The 19,477-nt window shown below is 40.0% G+C and overlaps 1 protein-coding gene across 6 annotated transcripts; it reads left to right on the forward strand.

Moving 5' to 3' along the window:
- Positions 1–5,805: 5,805 nt before the first annotated feature.
- Acxd (Adenylyl cyclase X D) lies at positions 5,806–19,477 on the forward strand. Of its 6 annotated transcripts, XR_011732043.1 has the most exons (21): positions 5,806–6,097; positions 10,459–10,593; positions 10,888–11,102; positions 11,924–12,080; positions 12,217–12,366; positions 13,010–13,125; positions 13,208–13,455; positions 13,861–14,218; positions 14,566–14,844; positions 14,983–15,159; positions 15,249–15,429; positions 15,539–15,622; positions 15,791–15,886; positions 15,993–16,136; positions 16,301–16,396; positions 16,479–16,602; positions 16,735–16,944; positions 17,056–17,236; positions 17,327–17,462; positions 17,533–17,884; positions 18,061–19,477. XR_011732043.1 is itself a non-coding variant. In XM_071778461.1 (20 exons), exons 1-20 carry the CDS (start codon positions 5,951–5,953, stop codon positions 17,698–17,700), a joined length of 3,402 nt encoding a protein of 1,133 aa, XP_071634562.1. In that variant the 5' UTR covers positions 5,806–5,950; the 3' UTR covers positions 17,701–19,477. The 6 variants fall into 6 exon arrangements, 5 of the variants coding, with proteins under 5 accessions (XP_071634562.1, XP_071634564.1, XP_071634565.1 ...); XM_071778461.1 differs by having other exon boundaries at positions 17,533–19,477; XM_071778463.1 differs by lacking the exon at positions 5,806–6,097 and adding an exon at positions 8,345–8,513 and having other exon boundaries at positions 17,533–19,477.

Consider the following 19,477-nt stretch of genomic DNA (forward strand, 5'->3'; position numbering starts at 1 on the left):
TCTCGCGATGTGTCTTAAATGTATCTTGAAACTTTCCTTCGCCGTTTCCATTTCGTGGAAGCATGGATCGCGGTTAAAAATAATTTGTTAAATCTTATTTGTTGTACTATCGAGTAAAGAAATACATAATGTAACCATTGTTGATGTTACAACACACACAATATGAAAGAACTATATAAACGTCACCCCGACGTTAAATCCGACAAAATGCCTTTTATTTTTCATTTTTTTTTTCATTTCTAATTTGTTCTAATTCTTGTATAGAATTTACATGACGTTTTATTCAAAGATATCAGGCGGACCGCCTGATGTTTTTTGAATTGATGATATTTGAACAGCATCGCGAAACTGCGAGAGAACTAATACGTCTTCTCGCTATCGATGTGTCGCGATAGTTTTGCGAAAATAGCCCGTTTTTCGAGCAGACACGATCGGCGAGTTCGGCGCGCGAGGGAGACGAGAGAATAAAATTCCTAATGGACATCAGGATTCTTGTGCGGCGACTCAACTGATATCGGGCACGATGCTATCGTCGCTTTATCGAAAGGCGGCGGAGATAACTCTACACAATCGACTTCTAAAAAAATCCCACGTCAAACGTAATTCAGCCGCGGCTCTCCGTGCAACGTATTCGCACGGAGTCACGAACGAGACACGGTTCGCGGTTTTTTGCGATCCGCCGAGAATCGTCGCGTCTTAGTTAAAGTTAAACCGCTAAAAAAACAGTCGAGTCGAGTTACGCATCGTTTTCCCTTTTTTTCTTTTCTCTTTTTCTCTCTCTTATTCTCTCGCGCGCGTTGCGTCCAGTAAACGTAGATTGCTCAGGTCATAATAGCGGTATCGCTCTTTCGTAGGCGAGTTTAAACACGATAGGGCCACGGCAGGTGAGATTCCTTGTGCTTTTCGCGTCCGATAAGACTATGGAATGCCGAAGACAAATGTGACAAATGTGTTTAATCGAATAAGCCTTGGTCGACTCATTCACGAATAAACACACGCTCAGGAGTGCAGCTTCAAAAGTACCGGATGCTTTGAAAAAGGTTCGTGTGTGTGTGTGTGTGTGTGTGTGTGTGTGTGTGTGTGTGTGTGTGTGTGTGTGTGTGTGTTTATGTACACGATATTCGAATTTAATCAAGCAAAACCACCATCAACTCATTTTATATCCATCATTTTATACGAATCGTCTTGAATCAATTTTAATTGCCTTAATTGTTTTCAGTTTTAAAAGATTTAAAACTTTTTTGCTCGAAGCATATATAATTTACATAGATCGATGCGATTTAAAAGTTTTTAATCCCCCCCTAAAACATTTGAGATATTATTTTATTTTTAATTAAAGGAGAGGAAAATATAGTCTCCAATTGTCTGATGCGTAACTGGTTGATTAAATCCTATATTTTCACGCGAATTGCTTCAATCAATTTGGGCTGTTGGTCGTTACAATAAATTACATACTGGATATTTATATAGATACTAGATTTTTCGCCCGCACTTCGAGATTTTTGCAGGAATCGAGAAGAATCCGTACAGATTTTATTTCAAATAATATTATAAAGTTTCATACAGCAGGCTTTTTGCAACGTTGAACGCACCTCCTTCATTATGCCTAAAGCCCGATCCGATCGTTAATTATTGTCACCGGCATGCGTGCAACGCTCGACGCGAAACTCACGATGACATGACACCGTCAGGCTCCTCCAGTTAACACCAGATAATCGAGGTCAGCGTAGCTTCTTTCTGCATGAAACATCGCACGGTTGTGAAAATTGACATCACGTGTAAAAACATCGCGTCCGGCGATGACAATTATCATTAAACGTCGCTTTACTCTCCGTGAATATGCATCGTCTCAAGATCTATCAATCAATCGATATTTTCTATTTATAGAGAGAAAATGAACTAATGGCTAATCCGTTCAATTCCATTCTTGGAGCAAAAGAATTTTTGACAAGCAATTTCGTTTTTATTTGTAATATATTTCAAAGTGATTAAATAATTTCTTCTGAATATCCATATCGTGTGACAGATATGATGTCAGGAATATTTTTTTAGTATTCAATCTTGATTTGTAATAAAAGATAACAATCTTTATTTTATATACCGCTATTTATCTTCGTACTCCTCTAACATTCACGCACGTCGAGCTATAAAATTGATTAACGTGATCATTAAAATGATAAATAAAAGAATTACTTTTTTGTGATAATCTTCCCGTAAAATCTAGCAAACACGATCGTTCTAAGATCGTTAAAAATTTTATTTAATTGTATTTCATTTTTTTTTGGAATTTTAGAAAACAAAAACAATTACAGTCTGATTAAATGCTCCATATCGGAATTATGGCTTTTAATGGCTCGAGATAATCTTTTTGCCAGGGTCATGAGCGAGATTATGAGCGAATTTCCGCGATTTGATCGCCCGGGGTCGACCTTCCCGATCGAGACGGCAACCCGGCGCGGCGGAAGTCGTAAAAAATGCCATTGAGAGTCATCAGGAGTCTTCGGAGTCCAGGGCTCTCGACGGAAAGCGCAATATGCATGCATGCGTGCGTGCCGAGGCGCGCGATGTCGGCGCGGGGTAGGCCTTGAGGGCCTCTACCATGACTCGAATCGAAAAGAAGCCGCGGGTGTACGACCCATGTCGCGCTGCTCGTCGTCACACCTGCCGAGCCCGCTGCCCGCTGCCTCGCGCGTCGCGCGGCGATATCGGCGGTGGAAAGAGGTCTTGTCTCGCATTTCTTGCGAGGAAACGCCGACGAGTCCCGTGCGCGCCTCCGGAGGTAACGCGCGTGAAAAAAGAATAAACGTCTATGTGAAAAGAAAAATAAACAAAAGGGAAGAGAAACGCGCGCGTAAAAGGTTCCGTATATACCTGCGCTGTGGTTTACCGCGAAAGTTGCCGGCTGACCTTTTATCCGGAAGTGGAGGAGCCGTCGATCAGGTGGGTATCGAGAGATACGAAGCTCGCAAAGTTCGATCGTGGCGAACGGAAGTCGACGACGTTAAGAATTAATTCTCGGCGATCGGAACGTACGGAACGCTTCGTCACCCGTAACTTTAGTTTAGGATGAGCTCTGGATGAATTTGAAGTTGGATTCTTCCTCAATATGAAAGTATTAAAGAGGGTCGTAATTTTTCCTAACTTTTTAATTTCCGCCGTTTTATCTATTCGGCTACTTCGATTTATTTTATTTCGGTGATAAGAGTTTCGACTTTAATCACTCCTTTCCTTTTATTCCAATTCGTTTGACGCGTTAATTAATATTCTTATTCGATGTGAAGCGTGTATTAGACGAAAAACACTTTGTTTTATTTGTATTTCTGATTGAAGTAATTGCGAGCAGTCATTAGCCATTCAAGTTTTAAAACGCGCCTATCAGACACTTTATCATTAATCACGTTCTTGATACTAATGAGTGTGCTCGGTCGTTAATTCGGTAAACCTTTGATGATCGATCAAAATAAATCAAAATATACGACGCCTGCAGACTCGGCACGCGCGGCGATCGATATACTCGTACGTTAACTCGGGATTCCTCTCGGTTGAATCATCGCGATAATCGATCAATATAATTAATATTCATTTGAAATATTCTATTCTGTCGAGACGGCCCATTAAAGAGGGCCCATTAAGAGCGTCCTTTCTCGAACAGACATGATCGTTTAAACCGCTTGATTTGGCCGCGAAGCCGGATGGGGCAGAATACAATTAGAGCTCGGAAAGTTGCCTTTGAAACTTACGTGCGATCGTCAAAATCGCATACAAAAGCGCATATATATCACTACACGAAACCAAATCTCATTATCCAATTCCCCCGTCCGGGCTCTCTATTCTATTATTATTACTACTTAGATCTCCACAATTATGGCTCGCCAAAATCGTTATCCGTGGTCATCTCTATCCGGCAGAAGCCATCAAAGTCCGAAATCTCTAATATTATTATTGCTTGTAGCAGCCGATTTCAACGATTAGGTAATCGTAGTCTTCTATCGTGAGGTAACATGCGATCGTTGGCGTTGGTGAGGTCACGCTTTACGCTGCAACGCGAGATGGTAAATGATCTATCGTGATTGTGCGCCGGAGAAAGTGTCGGGGATGAAAACATTCGCGATGGCATATAACTGCACAAACAAAAATATTTCCTTCGCTTCTTTGTAGATTTCACTTTCTGAGTCAGGTCACGGTTTGTTGATTGTCGCATTATCGTAACGAAATGTAACTCGGTTAATCTTTGATACATGTAATTAAACGGCAAGGATATGACGAAGCATGAAGGTTTTGAAGATTGGAGATATAATACCTCGAAATATACCTTGATCTAGCGAATTGGATAGAATGCTCCAAATTTTAACTTTAATTAGTTTTATTATACTGTAATGATGTTATTAATTAGCCACGCTTTATCGCAAGCAGCTCAGTTTGAAATTCTCGTTTAATTTAAATATCCCTGAATAAAATGTTGTTAAAAAAATAATTTTATTAAAAAAGTTATTGTAATAACAAAGAAGAATAATTTAACAAATATTCTGTAAACGTTACATGTGTTCTATTTTAATATACTTGATACCGTCAGCGAGATAAAAACGTGTCGTAATCCCACGTGAACCGAGTGTTATCGTCTGGCAAAAATATCTACCTAATTTTCCGATCAATTTCGGCTATCTCGCGGGGATTTCATAAAGGCGAGCGAAGAAGAGAGCTGCAGACGAGAGATGCAAAAATAGACGCAGGAGAGCTGCTATCGAGTGTTCTTCCGCAATCTGGTTCGATAATTCAATTGTTGGCGATTGCTGGAGAAAGAACGTGCGAGCATGTTGCTATTCAAAAAAGAAAAAAGCATTTAAAGCTTTTATCCTGTCAGATGTTCTTATTAACGGTCACAATAAAGCTATAGTTGTCTGTGGCAGAATAAAAGTGTTGAGTCTTAATATATAAGAGTTTCTCCGTTCTGTGGAGCTTTTAACGCACAACAGAAACGTAATCGTTCTCAATTATTCTTTGTAACAGATATTTTGAAGATTTAATTGTGCCTCTCCTCTAATGATCGATGACTACGTTTCTGCGGCACTTCATGACACCAAATATGAGCTTAAGAGCTTCTCTTTTCAGGCGGGGGACGAATTCAGTTGTCGGACGCAGCGAGGATCGATTACCTGATTTTGAAAACACCACGTTCAAAGGCAAGAAGAACTTGGAAGCTATTCTTGACGTCGTATTTTGCCTGATACAATTTGCCGATAAATGTGAAAGTTTTCGACAGAACAGTCGCGGATCCCATATTTATTTAATTCGTTTAAAAATAGACACGTGAAGCGCGCGTGCACAAATATATTAGTATTCTTTGACGCGAAGTGAATTCTACGCCAGCGAGTAACGTGAATCCTTTCTGAATGCCAGCGGGCGGTGGATGTTTCTGATTACGTTATTATATTGAGATATTTGTGTTCTTCTTTCCGAGATCCATGCGAATTCTTTGAAAAGGTGTTTCCATCCAGAAATATATTTTATTTGTCTTTTTCGACAACGAGACAACGAGAACGCTTCTTTCCCGTTGGTCACTTTATCATTCACGATCGATGCTGTGCAGTGCACCAGGCAGAGTTTGCAAATATAAAAAAAATCAGGAACGTGCATTATAGTTGGTCGGAAAGAGAGAGAAAGAAAGAGAGAAAGAGGGAGAGGAAGAAAGAGAGAAAGGAGAGGGACGAAGTAGGGATCAGTAGTCGCAGGGGGAGCGTTTCGAGTGGCCCATTTCTCTTATCACGATAAAGCCTGGGCTTGGCTTGGCGCGATCATCGCGGAACCTGACGCCTGACGCTCGGGGTGATTCACTTTTGCGATTCGTCGCGATCGTTCTCCAGTCGCAGATCCGTCATCGCGATGAATGCATCTATGACAGCCGCGAGCTCGCTGTCACCGCCGTCGTCGTCTTGCTGTGACCGTCATCGACATGGATGATCCGAGATCGACCAACAGCGGGGCCAGGATGGACGTGGAACTGGTGACCCGAGCGTCGCTGAGTTCGCTGCAGAAGGTGGACGATGGCCGCATTGTCTCTCCCAATAGCTTTGATGAATGGACATGGTCCGGTCTGAGGGTAAGTGATCGATTAATCACATTAGAACCATCTGTCTTTACCGGTGAATGTTTGAATAGCCTCAATCGCGAGGATGGGTACTTTACTGATTGTGAGCTTGTTCTTGCTCCTCATTCTTGCTAGACTATACGGCGTCATATCACCTGATTCGCGTTGTCTCGAATTTAGATAACTCTCTTTTATTTTCGGCTTTGTTCATTGTTCTTTTATTAATGCAGTTTATATAAGATAAATATACATTTTTATTTATATTATAATTGATTCAGATTATATGACATTACTTCTTATAATGAGCATAATTTGAAAATTATTTGTATAAAATGAAATGAGCTTATAACTTAAAAAATTATTGACAGACTTATCATTTTGTCTACGTATTATTAATTATAAATTAAGTAATAAAAATTTAGAATTGTATTATTATATGTAAACGTAATAATGCAATTTTTTATATTAAAATTTTATTGTAGTTTTAAAAGTTTGATATTTTTCTTTCTTGGACTTTCAAACTCAAATTCTGGACTGAAAGATCTACGGCAGCTAAAGTACTTCGTAAATCTCATCAAGTACTTTAACTTATCGAGTTTTGCGAGTGCACTTTGCATTTTAAAACCTTGGATTAAACGACTATTTTAATATCCAAATTTTTACAACCTCGAGTATTCCTCGCGATCATTCATCTTCATTTCAAGTCTACAAAAGAAATACTGCGAAACTTTTGAAGCATATAAATATAATTTGCGAGAAATTGTACATCTTGATTTTGAATTCAAACCTCTGATATATGTCGAAGTCACTGTTCGCTGAAGCACATAAAAAAAACTTGGCGATGAACTTCAGAATCTGCACGCGACGTCAATGAAGCGTAATCGCAACAAATGCGCGACATATAGCTTCAACCAAGAGAATTTCACCAGCGATTCGGAATTGATAACGTTCTCTCAGACGATGTTACCTGGAAAACAAGATTGTCGAGGAATTTTTAGCACGAGAGTCACTATCAGAAGAGAATGACTCGCCAAGCTGAGTGAGCGAGAAAGAACATGAATTCTTCGAAGGTGCAACTTATCGAGCGACGATCGATTTATCTGAATGACCGAAGGATGTTCGCCGTGAAGCGAGCTCGAGCACGAGCTTACAAAGCTCTAGAAGAAGATATGCAGAGCCGGGAAAGCACCGTCGCTTTTTTTTATTACTCTCGCACAGGAAAGCGCGATCATTTTCTCGCGCAGGGTATATGACCACAAGTTAATTACCGATTAAATGAGCAGTTCAAGAAGGAAATGTCATAAAAATTGATAATGTTATTTCTGTGTGGAGGAGATTCTATTCTTGGATAAACAATTTCTATTATAGTTTCTTACTAGAAAATCTGTTCCAAATCGTGTAAATTTTTTCGTGAATACCGAACAGAATAATTTTGTTACTTGAAATCATTTTCGATCAAATTTGCTTTGGTTCGATTCCCGAAAGTTATACCAATAAATCAACGCTCGGCAGGACTCACGATAATCTCAGTCCAATCAATCCTCTCGGATGCGTTTGTTAACCGATAGATTTCATCGAAGATATACGTTTGCTTGTTTGAGGAAGGGGAATTCCTCAATAACGAGATATCTCTATCCCAATATACATCGCGGGATCCCCCAACACATTGCAAATGCTACAGAAACATTTCAGAGATGTCGAATTGCGAGATTGCACAATATCGCAATTTAAAAAACGTTGCAAGAATATGCAATGTGATAATTTAAGTATTTAGGCTCTTATGCAAGGCTCTTATTCTCACGCGTTTTATCTAATATTATTATTTAATGTGATAATCATTTATGAATCCATTATTTATTATCATCGTCACAATACGAATAACTTTGGATCGAAAGGGGTGAAGAATGAAAAAAACGAGGAGGACGATGAACAATACTGAGAGTGAAAGACAAAAAGGGGTGAGAGGAGGAGGAGGAGGAGGAGGAGGAGGAGGAGGAGGAGGAGGTTGCAAAGGAGACCTGCTGCGCGAATTCGGGATTGAAGATCAATATTCAGCGAGACGAGAGAGAGAGAGAGAAAGAGAGAGAGAGAGAGAGAGAGAGAGAGAGAGAGAGAGAGAGAGAGAGAGAGAGAGAGAGAGAGAGAGAGAGAGAGAGACAGAGAGAGAGAGAGAGAGAGAGAAGAAGATTCGCCAAGCTGCGAACAGCAACGTACGGACAAAACGCACGCGCGAGACGAAAGCACGGAAGCACGTTTCCCCCGGCTGCTGCTGCTGCTGCTGCAAGTGGAGGTGCCTTCAAGCGCACCTTGCCTAACCGCTGCATTTTAGACGGACGCGATTTTTCGACGGGTGTGGTCGTGCATTGTGTGGAAAAAGGTCGCACGTTGGCTTCGCGGCGCAAATTTTGGGCCTTTCGGCCGTTCGCACGTGAGTACCGTCAAGTGAAAGCAGATGTTCCGTCTTATGGACCTCTTGCCATCTGATAGTACGTCACGCGTTATCTGAATATTGGCCACCGGAGTGCGATAATATATTCTATTTGCATTACGATGACCGCAATGATGAAATCCCGTGAAACGTGTTGGGGAGGAATCTATTTTTAGAACATGCACGCAGATGCCTTTGGATAAGTCCACGTGCTTGTGATAATCTTGCTCGCTTAATGTACCGCGAGATATCGCGAGGAATAAGAGATTTCTCGAGACTTTTCTTATAAATTGCTTCAGAAAAATATGCGGTTATCTCGAGCCCAGTCAATCGGTATTTGAAACTCGGCACGTGATACTCTAACTTATTCATTCTTAATTTTTGCTGCAAAAAGTATGAAATGATCAGAAATTTATTAAGACTAGAACGATCTAAGCGAGTTCTCAAATGAAAGAATTTGAAATCGTTAGATTCGTGCAGGTATGCTCGACCATCGACCTTTTTAAATTATCAACTATTCAAATTATATATAATGGGCAAAGTTAGAAAAAGAAAGGATCGAGCAAAGCTGTGAGTGAGCACACCCTGGTACTCGCGCGGGTACATCAGTAGGGATTAATTCTGAAGCAATTCGAAGACACGCAATTCCAGCGGAATTCCAGCGGGAGTTTGCGGTGCATTCCACGACGCATACGATGCATGCTGGAGGAGCTGGGACGCTGGGACTGCGCGATTGCGCCGGATGACAGCTTTATCGTTTTACGAGCTTAGCCGTGTATAATTTGCGCGCGCCACAGTCTACACGCGATCGGCAGATCGCCGTGCGATCGTCGTGCGGGCGAACGTGCTGGCGGAAGCACAGCCCCGACCTGTGAGTTCCTCGCGAGGAAAGAATTCATAAGGACTCTCCCGTCACGATCTTCGAGCGCCGATTTATAGTGCGTACCGCCTTGTGATATGTTACGAAAGCGAAAGTGAAAAAGAACGTGCAGTTATCAGTTCGCTGGCCTACGTTGCCACGTAGCCATTATCCATCCCTTGATCGTTAAACACATCTTCATTTTTGGAAATGACAAATTGAAAATGATCAATTCTCAAAATTGGAACACGTTATGGACGTTGGAGTACAAGGATGGGAGAGTCTTGAAATAAAGGAGTATCCTCCATTCGCGTGATTGCGTGTAGGTCTTCTGACACGAAAATTTTAATTTTAGATACTTCCCCGGAAAATAATATAGGTAATGATGCGACGATGATGCCTCTCGCTCTAAAGATACTTCTATATCGATCAAAATGACGTTCCAATATAAAAAAAGATTGCTCCATAAAAGAACATTTCCATTTTGATAAATACAATTATTCACTAAAAAGAGGAACTCTAATTAATATAATCGCTTCGTGTACGGGACCGTGATGCAAAATGAACAACAAAGGACTTTGCCGTTGACGGAAAAGTGATTTTTGTGCAAATATTTCTGTATTGACTGACACTTTCTATACGGAACGATAACGATACTCACACTCCGGATAATCTATGGTTTTGCGACTATCTAATGATGATATTTCTGAAACGAAGCAAAGATATTGTTTGTTTTATTATCGAACGTGCGTGCTCTCTTCTTGTTTTATTACTTTCGCATCTGATCAGAAGGCCAATTATCGTTATACACTTGTAAAATTTATATTAAAAACATAACTAAAAGCTTTAAGGAATTACATAAAACTAAAAACTAAAAAATCACGATGGATAGGATATTCAGATAAAATTTCTTTAGAAATAAGATCCTGACATTTCTTCATCTCCTTATTGAATTCCTAAATATTTATAACAATTGACAATTTAATGATTTTGTCTCAATAAGTTCCTTCCCATTTTTCATCAAATGTGTAATAATTCACTGATTCAGCAAGTTGATTACGATCTCACGCAAGCTTCCACTTTCAGAAACAATTCAAATACAAGAACTTAGAAAAGCTGTACACGGTCTATCACAGGAGAATACAATATGGTTATCTTTCGATATTCATCTTACTACACCTATTACTTGGATTTACGTATTGCTTGTCCTTGATCAAAAATGTAAGTTTATTATTTATTATAATTAAAAACATTTACAGAGAGAGAGAGAGAGAGAGAGAGAGAGAACGTTTCATTTTATTTATAAATTCTTAATTGCATGAATAGTTCAATGAATAGATCAATATTAAAATATATCTTTTTACTAAATCACTTAGCTCCTTATTGTCAATCCTACCGAAGTAACTCTTCAATTAATAACGTTGTTGCTGCTTGGAAGTGTCTAATAAATGATGCAACTTTTAAAAATTTATAAGTAACGTTGGGATATGAACTGGAGTTTTCTTCTTGATTTAGGTTGGCATAAAGAAATGCTTGGTAGACATCGTAACCTACTGCATCGTGGGCGCTCTGCTGTGTCCTGTGATCGCCCTATCATTCCGGTCGAGGCATATGGCTAAGAACACCTATTTGCCGGTCATGCTGTCCTGGATGATCATTGTGCTCTTGGTCATTTGTGATCTGACCATACCTCTGTATTACGCCTTCGAGGATGTTATCCCGCCAATAAGGTACCGATAACATGATCGGGATAGTGCGAAATTGCATCCGATTAACATCACTATTTAGCAACGTCGTAGAAACTAGCGGCCGTTTATTTGGCGCACGGTTTATCGAAATTATTCCCCGATAACTACGTAGCGCGAATCGCGTAAATATTTATTACTGATAAAGACGTGCTTTTGTCCTCGCATACGCAACAATTGCCGGAATAGCGACTGATATTATAACTTGATATTGTGATTATCTCTATCCGGCGTATTGCACAAAATAATATAATGATCAATTTAAGAACATTTTTCAAAGTGTTGCGATACAGGTGTCGCATTATCGCGAGACAAATCTTTTGCACGATTACGATACGTTTTTTTTTTTAGTTAGACGATTATTTTGAATTAAGAAACCACAATATTAATATATTATACAGTACTATAACTATAACGTTATAATAATGTAAGTTTTATGTATAGTCAGACATTTTCAATCGTTGTGTCATATTTCGAATATGAAGAAAATGTTTCCAAGAAATTAATTTAATGATTTGGTTTTAGCCTAATGATGTAAAAGGCCTTCCTAGCGGAATAATCAGGCGTACAAAGATCGAAACATCCTTGGTACGCATATACGGGCGCGCGCTTTTTACGTTTTCTACCGATCGTTTTTGCGTGCGCGTGGCCACATTTTTTTTCTCGTTGAAGAACTAAAAACGCTATCACGGCTTTGCGCGATCGCGTTTTTAGCTCTTATCAATAAGCACGCATCCGCGAATTCGCTCACGTGCGCCGCTATGTACATGCGTTTCTTCAGTAGCCTTTTATTTCATTTTTTTCAGACCGGCGTACGCAACGCACTCGCTTCTCGCATGCTACGTGTTCCTGCCGATCACGAAGAATTCGCACGCCCTCGTGCTCGGCCTTACGGCCAGCATGTGTTACCTGGCGACCCTGTCAATAATCACCTACAATAACACGGGCGATTACGTTACCAAGGTAAACCCTACGCCGACGATGCGCGATGTAATCGCGCTGACGCAAACCGCCGCGCGATTGCTCGAGTAAATTCAGTAAACCATCAGCATCTAAGAATGGAATGCTTTTGTTTCTTTTGTCCCCTTTCTAATCGCAGATGGTCAGCGACGCGATATATTTCGTGTGCGTGAACGCTCTGGGACTCTACTTCAGGTTCATGAACGAGGTCGTCATCAGGCGCTCCTTCCTGGATCGCCGGAAATGCGTCGAGTCGACGCTCAGGCTCAACTATGAGAAGGATCAAGAAGTAGGTTTAAACGGATGTAATTGCGTTATTGCCCGTCAGATTGAAAATGAGATATTGACTAATCTCGAGGTAATCTTCATTAGCGAAAACCGTGTGTCGAATCTAATCTATTCTATCTTCATTCTGTTGTCTTTTTCCTTTGTCTTTCTTCCTGTTTCATTCGAATAATTCGTCTTTGGAGGCGAATAAGTACGTACGGGGAATGCGAGAAACAGATTCGCGATGCTGGGCACGTAAACACGTAGCCACGATAAATACGTTGAGTTTCTCTTGTGCTTTGCGCTTCAACTCCCTAGACTGATTTAAGCGTCGTCTACAATGGGAGCAGGAGTATACACAGTAAGACGTAAGCAGTAAGTTATTGACTAATGGGATTTTACAATTCAAGAATAATTGACTGTGGTTGGTCAATAGCTTACTGCTTACGTCTTACTGCATACTCTTGCTGCCATTGTAGACGACGCTTTAGACATGATTTTATCCACAATCCTGCTATATTTTTACGCCCACGAAGAATACAAGAATATAAAATTGAGAATTGCAAAGATACAATAAAAAAGGTGATCATTTGCGAGAATGTAAAATTATATAGAAACTCAAACTCTGATCGAACATATTTGAAGCTAGAAATAATCATTTGCAGGAGCAATTGACGCGGAGTATACTGCCGCAACATATAGTAGCGAAAATCAAAAAGGATTTCCGGGATATCTTCAAATTTGTGGAGGAGCACAAGAAGAGTCCTCCGCCGAAAGGCAGGTACGGGTACGACGTCTCCGCGGCAAATACGATGTTATTCCGTTTTATTCGAATATTATTACTCCAATTGTTCCGATTTCAGCGATTTATGCGTGGAGACGCACGACAATGTCAGCATCCTGTACGCGGATGTGGTGAACTTCTCCGGGTTGACCGTAACGCTGCCGATACGGAAACTCGTGGAGACGTTGAACGATCTGTTCGGCAGTTTCGATGAGGCGTCTGAGAGGCACAATGTGCTGAGAATCAAATTTTTGGGCGACTGTTACTACTGCGTGAGCGGTGTGCCCACGCCGAATTCCCAGCACGCCAAGAGCTGCGTCGATCTCGGTAAAATTACGGTGTCTATTTATGCATTACCGTCATCCAGCGGAATGTGATGCAATCAATAAATATCGAGCGGACATTTGGAGAATGTTATTTTATACATTTTATATTTATAAAAATAAAACAATGTAGTTATTTCCAAATCTGGAAATAGGCAAAGTTCTAATTCGTGAATCCAATTGTATCGAGAAAAAAATTTGACGCAAGTCGCGCACGACATTATTCTAAAGATATTTAACTAATCCTTCAGAGATAGCCATATTAATTTGTTATAAAAATCTTAGGAATTCCAGTGTTCATTTTTTTTTTTTTTTAATAATTGCAATATTTGATGATCGTTTTCAATTATAAGAAAACATTTCCAAATCTTTTCTCTGATTAAATATTATTTCGTAAAATAATACGTAGGACTTGATATGATAAAAATCATCAACGAGGTGAGGGCGCGAGTCTACCGTGAGAGCGGGGTGGACGTGAACATGAGGATCGGCGTGCACTCGGGCAACATAATATCTGGAATCCTGGGCACGAACAAGTGGCAATACGACGTTTGGTCGCGCGACGTGGTGATAGCGAATAAAATGGAGCAGACCGGGAAGCCCGGCAAGGTCCACGTCACTCAGCAGACGCTGGATCTCGTGAATGCGAATGACTACAACTACATCCCAGTCGAAAGATTGGACGACGAGGTTTTACGAAAATATGGAATACGCAGCTATCTCATCACGCCGTCCTTGCCGGAAACGCCATTACCGTCGCCGACGCGGTGCGTGTCTCCCGGTGGCGTGGGAAAATCAAATTCGTGTCTAAAATACTATTTTAAATCAATATGAGCTACAATATTTTGACTTAGATCAACTTAAACGACTTTTATCAACTTTTATTACTTGTATACGTATGTATAGGTCCACAAAAATTTTTCCACTTACAAATCTACAAATACAATTCGCGCAATTCCTTAAATACGCGCTTCTCTGTGACTCTTACATGCTGCAAAAGCATTAGCGTTTAATGCCACGAACGAATGCTCCTATGCCACTGATTTATCACCCTGTGCTCACATCGAGCGAATTCCCAGCCGAGTGTTGACAGGCGAACTTTGTTGCAGAACAGCGAGAACAGTTTGAAGGCCATTAGTCCGGACTCGCCGATATTGTCATATCCCATGTCTAACAAGCACTACGTCAAGTTCAATGGACGTACCAATACCATCATCAGCACCAGTTCCAGAACGAGGATGATGGTAAACAATCAAGCGGACGTTTTCGCGAGCACTTACAGACGAAGAACGCACTTCATGGATTCTTGTCTACGGGATTATCATCTAATGTTGAAAGCAGCGGACGCCGAGATGGAGAACGCCATTAATCAGATGCCTCTCAGCAAATGGCAGTAAGCATTTTTACAGCGAGTCTTTTCTCCAGATTTGAAAATCCGGTTGTTAACTTCTCAAAAATTTTGGGCGAAGTATTATATTTCAATAGAAAAATATCGGAGAGTGATGATAAAAAAAAACGTGCTTTTTTCCAGACAATGGAGCAATTGGAAGCACATAAATCCACTCCTCTTAACATTTCGGAAATGGAGCTGGGAGATTCCATATCTACGCGAACCGGATCCCGTCTTTAAGTTTTACATCGGCTGCTCTGCCTTCGTGCTTATCTTCATGGGACTCATGTACCTCGTGCCCACGTTTATGCTCTCTAAGTACGCATATTAGAATTAATTAAGTATCTGTCCGGTAATCGTAGGCCAACGATATCGACTTAATAATGCGAGACTCGTTAAATTTTTAGATGGCATCTGAACACGCTTGTCGGTTATTCGTCGGCATTGATGTTCCTGATCGCTTTAATACCCCTCACGTGGATGCACTTTGTGTGGAATCGCTGCAAGGACCCACACGACGAGCACGAAGGACACGTTCCACATCCACGGAACAAACTGCTATACTTTTTTTATCAAACGAGCGTAAAGGTAGCTATAGCGTTGCTGAATATTTAACACGCTTGCACTTATTATATTTAATTAACATTAACTTAATTAACATTATCTTTCTGTTCACTTTCATGTTCTACGCCTCTAGGTTGTATGGAGCGCCCTTCTGAGGACGGTCTTGTACCTGGTGATCACGATAATGCTTGCAGCATGCGCCATGCTTGATATGATTGTAAGGATTCTCTTAATTAAGAATTTTCTTAATTAACAGATCAATTTTTTTCTTTTCTGTTGATTATTTCGTATACATCCATGAATTCAGCTATCGAAGCAATTGTCTAGCCGTAAATCAAAAGATAATTTTTTTCCTCTACGATTAAAGAGTTAAAACTCTTTTCAGTTTGAATGTGAAAATGTGAACCTATTGGACAATAACATAACGTCCAGCGTGTTGGAGGTTGGCGCCTCCAAATTTGAATGCACATCTACACCTTGGGTAAGATTATTTAGTAGGTACATGGTGTTGAAATTATGTGAAATTTCCCGTCTCGACGATTCTGCCCTTGATGTTCCCGCACGTCATCGGCATTTTTCTTTTCCAGCAAATGACAGAGACCTGCTCGTTGGCGATCATCACGAGTTTCCTCTTCCTAAGGGTCCACTACGTCTTGAAATTAGTGATAAGCATCTGCGTGGTAGCCTTTTACGCGTGGAACGTTTGGGTGCACCGATCTAATATATTTCAGGTGTTATATCCGTATTTCTTTCAAGAAATATTTTTCTTGTTACAAATTTAATAAAAAGAAGAATATGAAAATATGAAAAATACACCATTGTCTCAAAATATTTGGCTACATTTACAGAATTGTTTATTAATAATAAATGACAGTATGAAACGTATGCATTTTAGTCGAGCGACGCGTGGAATCCTCACATGGAACCGAGACTGGCGCATATATTGACAGTGTTGTTTCTCACGTTCTCCTTGCATCTCATAGATCGTCAGGTAAGCCCCGAAATCGCAATTTTGTGCGAAATGTTCTCGACGTTGTTCGTCAACGAGTTAATTTTTACGAATGTTTATTTAGGCAGAATACTTGAGCAGGCTGGATTATCAATGGAAACGTCAGCTAACGAAGGAACAGGATGAAGCGTTTCATACGAGAAATGCCAACAAGCTTTTACTTCGTAATATTCTGCCGGAACACGTCGGTGCGTTGGTCCCCGCAAATATCTTACGGGGCTCTTACAATTTTTTGATATACTGATTAGAAATAACGATAACGTTCAGTAATCGAGATGATTATTGTCTGAGATTGATCGCGTGACTGGTTGTGCTTTTAGCGGAGTTTTATTTGAACATGAACCGAACCGAGGAGAACGAGCCTTATCACGAGGCTCACAACAACGTCGCCGTGATGTTTGCCTCTCTGACAGAACTGTCGATCGTCGAGAGTAACATCCTTAGTGATTTGAACGAGATTATTTGTGAATTCGACAAGTTACTCTTCGATCCTTGCTTCATGTGTCGCATAGAGAAGATAAAGGTCGCCGGTGAGAATCTCATGAATAATCATGAATAATCATCAATGAATTAACAACATGAATAAAAACTGGATTCTAGATGACAATTTGAATTCATCTGTTATCGTATTTTTTATTTAGGTACAACATATATGGCGGCTTGCGGACTAGAAGCGAATCGACGCGATTCAATGCACAGCACTGAAAGCGACGAGAGTTGCAGCGACAATGTGGTCAAGGTGATGGTGCAATTTGCCGTACAAATGATGTCCGTGCTCGATAGAATGAACGCGAGGTCGTTCACCACGTCGAAACCTCACAAGTAAGTGAGCACGACCTCACAAGATTCTAAGCACGATAAAAAGCGGCAAAATTAAAAGAAACTTGAACGAAATCCGAAATTTGTCTTCAGATTAAGGATCGGCATTTCTCATGGGGAGGTGACGGCTGGCGTCGTGGGGGCTCAAAAGCCGTTGTACGATATTTGGGGCGACCCCGTAAACATGGCATCCAGAATGGACACCACTGGACTACCAGGAAAAATACAGGTAAGTCTAGACGTTACATTTAATATTAATGTTTAATAAATTCGTGCAATAAAACGAGCATTTCGTTTAGGTAACAGCGGATACGGCTGCCATCTTGGAACAGCAAGGTGTCAAGTGTCATCTACGCGGTGAGACGTATGTCAAGCCGAAAGGAGAGGTCACAACGTACTTTATAGGCATCGACGAGAAGGGAATGTTAGAAAGACCGGATGCGGGAGAAGAAAGTACTAGTTTATGACAAACGATGAACGATAACTCGAACTAACTTGAGCGATCGAGCTCTCCCGATTGAAAAATCGTTTAAAGCGTGCAGGGTGTAGTCGAACGGTTACTTTCTGCTATCAAGCTGACTTCTAAGTAACTAGGAACGATAAAAAATTACGATTGAAAATGTGAGAAGACCTTTTCATTCTGAGATACAGGTCTGTCTATATCCAATCGAATTTAATATACGGAGTATTAATCAGATTTAGGAAAAAATCACTTATTATCGATGAGATTAATCAAACTTGTAACACGTAATTTCACGCAATATTTATACAAAAAATTTATTTATGATCTATAATGTCGTATACATATAATATATTAATATTTACAGTGTAAATAAAGACAATGGACAAAGCTGAAGATATATTGTGGGAATATAAGAAGCTATTTACGTTAGCTACACCCTGTAATGTTTGAGCAAGTACGAGAAAACGGAAAACCAAAGAAAGTGTGAGAGAGAGACCAAAGAATGTGGGATGACGCGAGATGACGCGAAATGACAGTAATGACGTAAGGAGATATACCTCAAATGATTTAGGTTGTACGCGAAAACGCGAGAACAGCGTCGTTATTCTCGCGGACCGATTGTTATCGCCGAGTAACACTTGTAATCAAAATGAAAGAGACTATATATATATGATGTACTGTACGCAATTAAAATTACAATGTTTTTACTAGAGTGTCATGTTGTTCGAAAGATATGCACAAAGAGAGATATCTATAGATAACATCTAGCTACTTTACGTGATACATCCTAATTAATCGACATTATTGACTCGATTTTCACGTAGCATGCGATTTTAAGATATTCCGATTTGCTCAGACCGTCAAAAAGAAAATATTTTAAGATATCTGATGACCGTCTAACAACTATAAGGACGTAGCTAATTAAGAACAATGTTTCCGATACTTACATCTCCATATAGAAATCCAAAGGCATTATACAATATTAAAGTGTAAAGTGTAAAATGGCTCGAAGAGAGAGTTTGTCCCGATAAAATATTAAAAAGACAAAAAGTATTATAACTTTAAGAAATATTCTAAGAACATCCGCGTGTATCCTAAGGATATCTCATACGTGTAGTCGTTAACGACTGGATAATTAATCTTATCGCAGATACAATTAAATTATGGATCAAATCTAAACGTCCGAAGATATTCTTGGATATTCTTGGGATTATATTTTGCTATGCGAAAAGAGTGATATTGGAAAATCGTGCTCGTTGTGTTTGTTCATACCTATTCGGTCAAAAGCAGTATGGTACAATCGAAAAGCAGGATGTAATTTAATATTTGTCTCTTTAACAAGTATCTACCGACCAAATAGACGACAACACGTCGCAACAAAAAATTGTACGGCGAAAAGAGAGTTCTTATTCGCTTTCACGATTAAGGCGGGCGAGAGAATTTACGACGAGCTTGAAGTCGATTCAAGAATACTAGTTGTCAATTCGTGAGCGTGCATCACAAAACTAACAATAACGCACGTCTGTCTTTTTCTTGCGTTTGCGTATTTTCCTAAGTGTTGCGACTCATTCCTTTACGATTGCGGTTGCGTGTCATAAGATACAAAGATTACGAGAAGGAAACGCGTGACGACACATTTATTTTTATATCGTATGCAGTAACGGCAGATCGTTTAATTGTTTATTTGTAAATATCTTTTGTATATATTTTTTAAATATTAGAAATAATCGAGACTAATGTGATTGTCTAACGATTTGAAATAAAATATTTATTACCGTGTA

This window comes from Temnothorax longispinosus, chromosome 5, assembly GCF_030848805.1.
Source record: "Temnothorax longispinosus isolate EJ_2023e chromosome 5, Tlon_JGU_v1, whole genome shotgun sequence".
NCBI classification, from domain to species: domain Eukaryota; kingdom Metazoa; phylum Arthropoda; class Insecta; order Hymenoptera; family Formicidae; genus Temnothorax; species Temnothorax longispinosus.